Genomic DNA, 12,040 nt, shown 5'->3' with positions numbered 1-12,040 from the left:
TAACTCAGGGAGCGATGCCTGCAAATACGATTATACGAGCGTGCTCAAACCGATATCCCCATTGGGAAACAACCTTCAAATTACGAGCGGAGGATGAGTCTAAAACTCGGGGTACAAAGACTAGGGTATATGGACGATCGTTTGGTTGAAAAAGGAGTCTTTTGGAGGATTGCGAGTACCGAGACAGGTGAATTATACCCTTTGAAGAGGGTTTTTTTCTCCGGGGAGGAGCCTTCAATGGCTCTACGGTAGGATATGTCCAGATGGGACATACACAGCGTTACACGTTGATAAATTAGATGGGTAAATTCTACAGAGTCTGCAGATTTCGCTTAAGACAGTTTCATTGGGGGCACATGTTTATTTATAGCATACAGGGATCTTTCACTTTCATTTGAACGGAGCCTTCAATGGATCAATGATAGAGCCATGCTTAGCAATAACCCTTGGCATGGTGAGCTTTTGATGAGTCTCTCTACTGGTCCATTCCTGGCCCATTGGAAGCCTGAGACTCCTCTCATACTGCTCCATGGTCTCGAACGGATACGGAACACCTTGGGCCTGGAACTTGGAGTTCTTCTTATTCACCTTTTCGTTGATGATCACCTTCTTCATGTTCTTGTCCTTTCTCTTATTCGCGCTCATCACTCCCTTCACGATCTTTCTCTTTTTAGATTGTTTGGGCTTGATATCTTCGCCAGCCCATCCTCCCCAACCTGGCATGGAGTCATCTACTTCCTGGTCGTCTTCTTCCTCGATCACTTGTTTCTTTTCTTCCTCAAACTCCTTGACCACATCATCTCCGGCAAACGCCTGTCTAATCAGGTCTTTCTGCTTGAACATTCCACCGCTTTCAATCTCGTGTTCCTCTCCTTCGTCTTCGCCTCCATATGGATCCACAACGCGAAGAGTGGAGTCAAGATCAATCAGATTCGAGTCGTCCAGATCGTGATTGGAGCCTGCACTTCTCTTCTTATTGATCTTCGAAGCAGATTTGGCCAAAACAGAGGAAGACTCGTCAACCACAGAGATCCTATTGGACTTTCTGGACTTTGAATCTGACGATAACCATGGGTTGGAAGCAGTAGCTTTAACGGCCTGTTCAGTAGAAACAACCACCTTCTCCGAGAGCTTCCGTCTCTCATTGAGACGACCAGAAAGACTTTTCTCATTTTCCTCTGCGATCTGGTTAGCAACCTGAATGTCCAGTTCGGCAGTTTGAGCTTTGAGATCTGAAACACCCGGAGTGTATACACGTCTACCCACATTGTGGCTCACATTCACAGAGTCCACGTTTTGGTCCTCTTCGTAATCGTCACCATTTCTGAGCTTTTCAAGAAGTCTTTGATTATCCTGCCTGGACCTGGCTGCAGCGTTTTTCATGAAATCCATATTCATAACACCTTTACCGAGCTTGGAAAGATCAACTTCAACGTTCTCTTCCTCAAGCTCTCGTTCCATATCATCAAGGTCCCTTTGGTCTTCGTCCTCTCCGTCTCTGCCAAGCTGCTTCATACGCAGTCTTTCGCCCTGCCTTAACATGCTCTCAACTTCGTCTCTGGCCTCTTTATCTTTGGTCATACCGCTTTTCGTCATGCTCTTGGCCCAAGCAGATTGGTTTTTGTGCTTTAACGACATTCTTTCTCTGGCCCTCTGCAGATCTGCCTCTTCGTCATCACCATCATCACCTTCGAGTTCATCGATTAATTCCTGATTTTTCAGCTTCTCCTTTCTCAGTTTCTGGCGATATGCTTTGGACTTGATCTTCTTCAACCTCTTGGAGTCGCGCTGTCCACGGTACATTAACTCACGCATAAGCCTAAGTTCGTTGGTTCTCTTCATCATCTCCTCTTTGGACATCTTTGCAGACATGATCTCTTCAAACAGAGCTTCTTCTTTCTTCATGTTATCCATAGAGGATTCCACCAGAACCTTCTGAACTTTTTCCTCTAACTCGGTCAAAGGCTTCTCGGGAGCAGTGAACGAAGAAGGCATGTTATGCTCGACTTCTGGGTTCAATGGGAACTTCAACACCTCAGCCTTTCGGTTCTCTTGGATGGTGTCTTTCCACTTGTTAACCTCGTCTTTGGTGATCTCGTAAGCTGCTCTTCTGTCGTTTCTTTCCTTTATGCTCTGTGGGAGAGGGACCGCAACCACCTTAGCACCACCTTCTTGATCCTCAGTGGTATCGACAAAACGAAGTTCTTCCTGAGCACCCTCGACACCGGCAATCATGTCTTCCAAAGACAACGTACCATTGACAGGAACATTGAACTCGCTTTCTGTCTGCGTCTCATTGACCAAAAACCTCTTTTTCTTCAAAGCTTTTGGCCGCTTGGCATCTATAGCCGATTTAACATTGGACAGCTCAATCTCTTCGTCCTCCGAGAAACCCGTGAAGGGGTCTTCCTCGTCTTCATTACCGTCATCTTCAGATGGCTCGTCATCCGAGGATTCTTCTTCGCTCTCGCTTTCAAAGTCCTCGTTCAAAACAATATCATTGGATTGCTTAGAAGAAGAGCTTGGAACAGTGCTTTTCATATCCGCATCGTCTCTGTCCCAGACCTCACTGAGTGGAATCAAATCATCCTCGTCTATGGAAGTGTAGGAGCCATCACTGTCATACTCCTCGTCATTCAATTTTCCTCCCTTGAACTTGGAATCCAGAATATCATAGTCATCTTCGGAGCCAAATGCCTCGTCAGAGTCAAGTTCCTCATCCTCAAAGTCGTCCTCGCTCCCGGAATGGCCTCCTTCCATGCTCTTCTTGGCCCTCATAATACCTCCTCTGACATTGTCGTCAGAATCGCTATCGTTGTTGTCCCAGCCCCTGGTTTCTCTCTCAGCCATTTGAAAGGCATCTTGAACCCTCCTCTGGCTCTTGGCCTTGGTCTGTGACTTCTTTTTCGCCATTGGTCTGTGGAGGTGGAGATGTACACCAGACTACTCTGATAAGACTGAATTTTTCGGAAGAGCAAAAATATTTTTGGGCGTGTACCAACAAGCTTACATAATTACATTACAAGTCCAAAATATTTGTCCAACATGTACATAAACACGAGACAAGTTTCACCACACGAACATAACGGGTTTTTCTATTTGGACCTTTTGAAGTTGGCTCGAATCTTCATCCTCTTTGTGTTTCACGTCTAATACGTTTGCACTATGGCTGTTGAAGAATTGGAGGAGTTGGTTACTGAGGTAGGTACCACAGTCTTCAAGCCTCGATGTCGTGATCGATTTACTAACTGTTTTTCCAGGATTTCGGGTTCAGAAAAGTCGGCTCAGGAATTCGGTTGCTGTCGGGAATATCCGATGGTTCCACACTCAAACACAACACACTGAACTTTCTTGCATGGGATAATACCACTGGCAAGTATGCTGCATACAACCAGACAGAGCTCATCACAGGTGATATCAGCAAGTTGGTAGAAAAACTTGGCGCAGATTCGACTGAAGTTGAAGATCAGAATGTGATATCCACTTCCGGAAAGAAGATAACTTCTATTTCGTATACTGCGGATGGCTCCAAACTGATTGCGTCTTCGGGTGACGAACTACTGTTTCTCTCTGCTGGTGAGACGAATCTACAATCGATACGGAAATTCGACCATGGTGTTGAAAGCTTCCAGAATGCTCCATGGTACGGCCACATGACAGCGGTACTTCTGGAAAATGGAGATTTACACATAGTAAACCTGGATCAGACGGATACCAAGCTCATCGGTTCGTCCGTTCTTTCATTTTCGTGGTCGTCTTTCGAGTCAAATTCAATTCTAGCTGGCCTCAAAAATGGACAGTTGCAGTTGGTGAATACAGAGAATTTTTCTGAGAGAGTGTTGAATGCTCCTGTTGGGCTGGCGATAGACCCTTCGTTTCCAATCTCCATCAGTTCAGTTTCGGCCGGTTCGTGGCTGACTTTCTACGGAGATGTGGAACGCGACGAAGATGAGCGTCCAGACTATGCGGGTGTGATGCTCACTATTGATGGTGATACTCTTACCTGGAAGGAGTCATCCTTGATCTGCTCTCCTTACGGAATCATCGAACGGAAACCCACAATCTACAGCGTTTCTCTCCACAAATGGCTCGAAGATTTCCCTTTCTTGAACGTTGTTGCGGGTGCTTTGTCTACTGATATTGCCATTGTCAGTCCCAACGAGATCATATCCCAGCTAAATGATGGTGACAGAGCCCAGTTGCCAATTGACGAAGATACGGGTGATGATGACACCCCACTTGGAATTGCATTAGACCTCACTGCCACTGAAGACGTTATAGCACCAGTGGTGGGAGTTGAAAGATCACCTCCTCTGCCTCGTATTTGGGTTTTAACCCAACGGGGTGAACTGGTGGCATGGGAATTATTCTATAAGAAAGGACTCAGCACCGGCAGTGTCAAGCTGGACACAATTTTGGGCTTTGAGGCCGAGAGATCTCAACATGCTAAGAAGTTCACAAGTTTCGAGATATCCGGGAAAATAGCTGAGTCTGAGACCAAACCCGAAACAAAGGCCGAGCCAATATCCAGCTCAAAGCCCGATTCCATATTTAAATCATCACCTACTGCCAATCCCTTTGCATCTTCGAAGTCTCCTTTTGAAGTCTCCAAATCCACTTCTGATTCTCCATTCAGCTCAGTGAAACCTCTTGAGACCAAGACGCCTGCATTTGGCTCTTCTACCTTTGGAAGTACCGCAACAGCGTTCGGGAGCAGCACGTTCGGCCAGTCCAGCACATCTGCATTTGGTGGTTCCGGGAATTCTAAACCTGCATTTTCGTTTCAAAGTGGTACAAGTGGGTTTGGAAAAGTTGCTCAAGAGAGCTCGCCTTTTGCTAGTTTAAACAAAACTTCGGGTGAAACGTCCTCTCCTTTTGGAGGTTTAGCTGCCAAGAAGACGTCACCACCAGGTGAGAAAGCTTCTCCTTTTGGAAGCTTAGTCGCCTCAAAATCAAAGGAAACATTCTCCGAGGAAAAGTCAACCACGCCAGCTCCTGCGTTTGGAGGGTCTTCCATCGGCAAGAGTGCTTTTGGGCAGAGCTCATTTGGGAATCCAGCAGCGGGACAGAATGCTTTTGGCAGTTCAGCATTCGGGAAGCCTACTTTTGGAACAACTGGAGAAACCGAATCGAAGCCAAGTCCGTTTGGAAGCTCAGCGTTTGGAAAGCCCGGTTTCGGAGCGTCCTCTCCAGCTCCAACAGCTCCAACAGCCTCGAATGCCGCTACTCCAGGTCAGACTGCTTTCGGACAAACTTCGTTTGGAAGCTCAACATTTGGTAAGTCCACCTTTGGAACTTCATCACCGACCTTGTCCTCTACTCAAACTGCCTTTGGAAGCTCAACTTTTGGACAGTCTTCATTTGGAACATCCTTGTCAACGGCTCCAGCCGCTTCAATGAAATCAGGGTTTGGTGCTTTTGCCAGCAAATCAGTCTTTGGGAATCTCTCTGCAGGCTTGAATGAACCTGTCAAATCAGCGTCTCCCTTTGAAACTTTGGGCTCGACATCAAAGTCTCCTTTTGAAACTCTGGGCTCCAAGTCTACTCCTCTGTTTTCCACGCCGGCCAATACAACGGCTCAGAAAGATACTGAAGACAGCTCAAGTGAAGAAAGTGAACAGGATGAATTGGAAGAACTGGCAAATGACGAGCAAGACCCTTCGGTAACGAACAACGAGTCTGAGTTATCATTTGGAAATGTCGACTTGAACGAGCCAGCAGAAGGTGATAGTTTGTTTGATGAAACTGGTGATGACAGCGAAGTTCCTGAAAGCTTGGTGAATCTTTCAGCTGATACCTCTCAGCCTGGCTCTGAATTTTCGAGAATCGAAAGCGAGGGCGAGGAAGATGAGGCTGAGGCGTCCACACTGGACGAAGAGCGAACCCTGGGAAGTTCTGGCGATGAGGTATCGTTTGAAGAAGACTCAGCTGCCCCAGAGACATCGTTTTTCAGAGACGACAGTGCAGTTGTGGACAACTCTGTCGGTGATGTTGCAGCAGAGCAGAACGAGCCGGTGCCTGAAGATAACGAACAACTCAATCCACATGAGCCTGAACAATTAGAGCCAACAGAAATAACCAAAAACCTTTTTGAGGCCACCCCAGATTATGGCACAGAAGAGTCTCCAAAAGTCTCCGAGACGAAGGCAAGCAGTGACGACCCTGAACCTGCTTTAGCCTCAACAGAAGCAAAAGTGCCCGAAGCTGCTAAAAGCAGTTCTGAGGGTTTGGAGTCAGGGAAAGAGCAGGCAGAGACGGCTGAAAAGGAAAGCCCAGATGTCCAGGATACAAAGCCAGAGCCCAATAAGATTCAAGAGGGTGTTCAGAAACCTCAAGACTCGTTCAAAAGCAAGCTCGATAATGGCATTGGAACCAAGTATCCAGAAGCTACCTCCAAACCTCTGCATCCTGATCAGTCTGTGGACAAGAAAGCAGAGGAAACAGAGAATGTTCGGTCTGGTAAGTCAAGTGACGACTGGACAGTAGGGGTTATCAACAGTCCAGTGGAAAAGCCAATGGAACCTCTTCCTTATCTCCAACTTCGACAGGTTGTTTATCCTACTTTGGATGAGGATCCCGACTTTGAAGAAGTGGAAAGACTATACTATGACACGGAGTCTGAATTTCTTGTGCTGGAAAAGAATGTGTCAAATATTGGCAAATTCATAAAGAGCCATACGGCACTTGATCAAGAATACGAAGAGACCTCTTTGGATCGACCAGAGTTGTGGAAACTTGACGACGCTTCGACAGTGTCACAGATTGCGGATTCCATTCAAAGTCAACTCAAAGAACATCTAGAAGAGAAGCAGCAAGTTTTGGAAAGGGTAAGCAATGTCAAGGCTCAGAGTACCACTTCGTCTCAATACTCTCTCAAGTTATCCCAAGACCTGGCCCTGCTGAATTCCCAGTTCACAGACAAAACTTCAATCAAGAAGAAGTTGCCCCTGGATATCAGACAGGCAACCATCAGAAATGCAATTCGCGAGAAGCTGGCATCTGCACAGGATAGCAAGAGAGAGCTGGAGTCCAAAATATTGTTGATCAAGTGTCTCGTCTACAGGGACTCTATTCAGGGTCCAAAGGATTTCGAGCACGTGTTGATTGCCTTGGACGCCACTTTGCGAAAACATATTTCCGAGATCAAAGCTCTGAAGGAGCTAAGAGGTTCTGTTGAAAAGCTTAAGGTTAGCGACCGGCCGCCTGTAAGTGATTTGACGAAGAGCATGTTGCGTCTATCAATGGACAAGCTGAACACCGGAATTATCACGAAACAGGAGCTAAGAGAGACGTTGGGCCTGCGGAAGCTGAAACCAATTGAGATTAGTTTTGAGTGACAAGCCACTGGATAATATGTAATAAAATCGAAAATGACATGAATCACAGTATTTTTTGACTATTCTTGACAGTAGAAGTGCACCAACCAAATCACCACATCAGGACCAAAAGTCAAGATGGATACGGCAGAATGGGACATATACTTCACACAAGACTTGATATTTCTAACAAGAGCCGTGTCCGGGTTTCAGGCTCTAATGAACTCAGACTTTGACAGAAACAGAGTCTCGTTGCGGGCCAATGAGGCCAGTCTGATTGTTGGCAAAAGAGGCGGGGCTGGCCCCGCAAAACACACATTCATCACTTCCCCGTCAAGAACAACGCAGGCAGAACATCACTTACCATTTGCGATTGGCCATAACAATGCGAAAGGAGTTACGCCAGACCCCACAGACAGTCTGATAGACGACAACGTTTTTTTGGAGGATACAGATATCGGGTACATAGACCCCTTACAAGTGAGTGTGAAGTTTCACGAGCTGCGAACGTCTTCAGACGACGTTGTTTTTGATTCCTCACTCATAAGCGGGCCTAAAAAGGGATATGTGGGTGAATTGCAATGCTTGGAGGGCAGTACGAAGAAATTGAATTTCATTCTGAAGGAAAAACCTCAGTCAGCCAATTCTGTGGGCACGGGAACAGCAGCAAATATCAATACCAATAACACAGTCTCGATTCTATCAGGCCCGCTTCAGGCCTTGCTGAACTTAAAGATACGGAGCCCTGCGTTGATAAGGTTGAGAAAGAAAGAAGATGTTCAAGCGGATGTAGTGGAGATTTTCATCAAGGACCTCTACCTGTCCCGTGGGGACATGTGGAGTATAAGCTCATTTTTGGTGGGAACATGTCTCTACAAGTCTCAGAAAGTTTCCTTTATAGATAGCTCCATCAGAGGAACGATTGGAGGTCTTTATAGGAACGGAAGGAAGGTATTCTCGTGCTATGTTGGAGAGGATACCAAAGTGGTATTCCGCTCAGAGTCCTCAAGGTTGATTTTTTTCATTCAGATATCCAGTGAGATGTGGCATTTCGAAGAGAGTGGTCAGCAGATGTTCTACAAGTTGATGAACTCATTATTTCCCAAGATCTTCAAGAGATGGAAGGAGATGGGGACGCATCATCTGATCACAATAGTGCTGTTCAGTAGTGTTGATCTTGGGGATGGTCAATGGACAGACCTCCAGCCTGGCGAGAGACCACCGAGCAGGAAGGACTTTTACAGGGTAGTGGTGGATCAGGTGAATATTGTTATGTGGAGTGAAATCATGGGAACTCTGCGCTACGAGTTTGCAAATTTCATGAAAGATATCAGACTTCGGAAGAACGAAGCCAGGACCAATAGCCACCCGGAAGAATACACGATAGAAGGAAGGTTCCTGCCTGCAGTCAAGGGAAATTTGCTGGAGGCTGTGAACCTGGGAATGAGCTTGGTGGTGGACCATTTCAGAGACCCAGATCTTCGTCACACCACGAACCATTTTGTGATAATATCCCCTGGAACAGGCATTTACGATGTTGATTATGACGTCCTTATAAATACCAGCAAAAAGATGTCTTTCATTGACTCAACGATAGATGTCATTTGTCTGAGTCAGCCTCCATTGCATGTCGTGCCATTATTCAGATACAGAGACAATCATGGAAAACTGAATCATTGTATACCCAGTTGGATGGATATTTCGTTTTGGAATGATTCAATGCAATCCGTCAACCAATGGATGCCTCGCTGCAAGATCTATGAAATCCAAATGATGGGTGTAATGGAGACAGAAACCAACGCAATCACGATCGAGCCGTTGACGTACAAGGGCGTCAAGAAGTCCATTCTGGATGCGATGAACGATCACGATGCGGGGATCTTTTCCGATGCTAGGGACAACAGGGTCTTGAGTTTCTCCAAGTCCAAGAAGCGTTATGCCAATGAGATGAACAGAACTCTGACGTATGGAAATGCCCCTGGTTCCGAAAGAGGAACGCCTGTGGCTCCAGCTACTGTGATTCAGCAAGTGGAAGTGGTACCGACTACGCCAAACATCATGGGAGTTGGCGGAGCAAAGCCAGTGGCCACAGCCATGTCTACGTTGCTAAATCTTGCCAAAGGAGAAGAAAAAATTGGGTTTTCATCGGCATTGAACTTCATGAAACGAATCACATCATCGTCATCAACATCCAACCCGTCTTCTCCGAAGATGTCTGACACCACGGACGAGTCGAGCAGCATACCTAGTTTACCCAGAACTCAAGAGATACCCACCTTGATAACCTCACGGGTGACTACTGGCAAGCCTGCTTTTAAAGAGAAAAGGAGCAAGTCTAAAAAGGACTCCACAGGAAGTTTAAAGGACATTTCTGCCAAGGTTGGAGTTACACAAAACCTGTGGACAGAAGTACAGAATCCCTCGAAAGCGGTCACTTCCGAGCTTTTGGGAATGGTGTCGTATGGTAGATGGCAATTCGTCTTTCCTCCGAGCGTCAAAAGACGGGCAATCAAGTGGACCTCATTGTCTTCTCCTGCATCTCTGCCTACTCTGACTCCGGTATTTCCTACTCTTGGAGACTTCAATCAGAATTTCACCTTCAGAATCTACGATGTCATCCTGAACACCAAAGAGACCAACGAGAACATGACCAGTTTTGACCTTATGCGTGAAATGATTGCTTTAAGACTGACGCTGGGGTTTCAGATTTGCGTCGGTGAAAATGTTAAACGTGTGGAAAGCAAGCGAAAGCCTGGTGGTGATGTTAACTTGCTGGTTTGCTACATCAGCAAGCAAAACTATCTGGGTTCTCGTATATATATGAGTTTGGGTGACGAAATCCACCGGATGAGCTGCGACTATCACGGGAATGTGAATGTCCAGGTATACCGTCGCTCAAAAGATATTTTTGCTCCTCTGATGGTTGACAGAAGTACAGGTATCGAGGATTACATTCCCAATGTGAGAACAAGGTACGATGAAGAGTTCCGCCCTGCGCTCATCGGGACACTGAACGAGAGTCCCAAAACGTATAACTGGAACCAGCTTGACCAGATACTTGCTGGCTATGACGACACAATGGAAGAAAATAATAGGAGGTTCCACAGAATGAAGTTCGTGATTCTCCCAGCAGACGTTCCACAGACTTCGTTCCAACTGGCCAATAATGGTGAGAAACTTACACCTGAAGAGCTGAGATTGGAAGGACTTCGGCTATTAATTAGCTCGATTTTCAGAGGCGCTTTTAAGTCTTCAGAAGAGAAGAAACGCATTGACGGCAGGGGCCGCAAGGTTGAGATCTCACCAGAGATCAGTTTTTATACTGGAAATTTGTTCGCATTCTTGAACGAGCAAGCGGACTTGTACAGTGTGAATGGTGAGACAAACAACACACTTTTTTCACGGACATTATTTGACAGAACAATATCATGCGCAGAAATAGCGCAAACTCTTCAAGGAGAGAAAGGAATCCAGTTTGTGGACAGGAAGTGGCATCTGAGAACCCATGCCAACTGTTTTCTAGGGTCTGAGTTTGTGAGATGGCTGATCGAGAACTTCTCCGATATAGACACCAGAGAAGTTGCCGTTGACTTTGGAAACCACCTTATGGATGAGGGTCTTTTCAAGCACGTTGAAAGCAGACACAAGTTCCTGGATGGCCACTATTTCTATGCGCTCAACCCAGAATACGTTGATAAGTCCAATCCTACCAAGATCGCCGAAAAAACCAATTGGTTTGGCAAAAAGGCCGAGACTGATAAGCCCAACAGCGAAAACTCTTCCATCTCTGATTCTGTGAAGTCAGGCGGAAGAACACCTTTGAAAATGACGCCTCTGCTTGCTCCATCAACCAGCATCGAAGATATCAAACTAGCAGATGCTTTGGCAGAAGAGCCAGAGGTGAAACGTGTTGTTCTGAGTAGATCGCTACTGTATGATCTTGACCCCTCGGGAAAGTCATATAAGCAGGAGCTCATGACTGTTCATTTTGACAGAGTCCATAATCCAGACCATTGCTTCCACATTCGACTGGAATGGCTCAGCACTACCAGTAAGCTGATAGAGGACACCATCAACAAGTGGGGTAAGCATTGCGATAGATATGGTCTCAAGCTGGTGGAAACACCATGGCAGGAGCTTTGTACCCTTCCTGAAAGAAACCCGTTCCATTCTTTCGTCAGACTGGCCTTGGCCCTGGACCCATGGACGGACCCTGAATTCGCTTCTGATTTCTTGCGGCCAATTCTGAGGAAAAACAAGTACTTTTACCACATATTTCTGCTGGAGAGCACAGGTTTCTTGCTGGACAACAGAACTGCTGTTTTCTTCAAGGACGATTCGTTTGATGTGTCTTATTCCTGGGGAAAGCCCAAGTTTAAGTACGCGCAGTTCATCCATAAGACTGGAGCTTACATCGCCGAGTTGCGGGACTCTGGAGACCTTGTCTTGGCCCCCAACAACACTCACGTTGCAAGAGTTAACCTGAATATCGGTGGTTCCGTGTCCACGCAATCCGGCAATGCGGTCAATTACTACCTGGACTCACAACGGGTGATGTTGGAGTTCAGAGCCGTCTGCAAGAACGAAGCCAAGCTGAGGGAAATTTTCAAGCAAGCAAAGTCCCGACTTGCTTCTACGGATGACATAGACTTTGCCCTTTACGATGGTAATGATTTGTGATATACAGATATTAGTTTTCTGTGTATCTTCTAACGAGTCTCTTC

The 12,040-nt window shown here is 46.3% G+C and overlaps 3 protein-coding genes across 3 annotated transcripts; 2 read left to right on the top strand and 1 right to left on the bottom strand.

Annotated features, from left to right (window-relative positions):
* Positions 1–390: 390 nt before the first annotated feature.
* Positions 391–2,913, bottom strand: KUCA_T00005984001 (uncharacterized protein; the record flags this gene model as incomplete). Its single annotated transcript, XM_022604618.1, has 1 exon — positions 391–2,913. One exon carries the CDS (start codon positions 2,911–2,913, stop codon positions 391–393), a length of 2,523 nt encoding a protein of 840 aa, XP_022461969.1.
* Positions 2,914–3,165: 252 nt separating this feature from the next.
* Positions 3,166–7,337, top strand: KUCA_T00005983001 (uncharacterized protein; the record flags this gene model as incomplete). Its single annotated transcript, XM_022604607.1, has 2 exons — positions 3,166–3,201; positions 3,261–7,337. 2 exons carry the CDS (start codon positions 3,166–3,168, stop codon positions 7,335–7,337), a joined length of 4,113 nt encoding a protein of 1,370 aa, XP_022461968.1.
* A 117-nt stretch (positions 7,338–7,454) lies between these two features.
* KUCA_T00005982001 (uncharacterized protein) lies at positions 7,455–11,996 on the top strand (the record flags this gene model as incomplete). The annotated part of the gene is made up of 1 exon (XM_022604596.1): positions 7,455–11,996. The coding sequence occupies one exon, from the start codon at positions 7,455–7,457 to the stop codon at positions 11,994–11,996; it is 4,542 nt and encodes a 1,513-aa protein (XP_022461967.1).
* Between the last annotated feature and the right edge of the window lie 44 nt (positions 11,997–12,040).

This window comes from Kuraishia capsulata, genomic scaffold (genome assembly GCF_000576695.1).
Source record: "Kuraishia capsulata CBS 1993 genomic scaffold, Kuraishia_capsulata_scaffold_7, whole genome shotgun sequence".
Taxonomy (NCBI): domain Eukaryota; kingdom Fungi; phylum Ascomycota; class Pichiomycetes; order Pichiales; family Pichiaceae; genus Kuraishia; species Kuraishia capsulata.
Note: the sequence above shows the minus strand (reverse complement) of the source record. Positions and strands in the feature narration are given on the sequence as shown.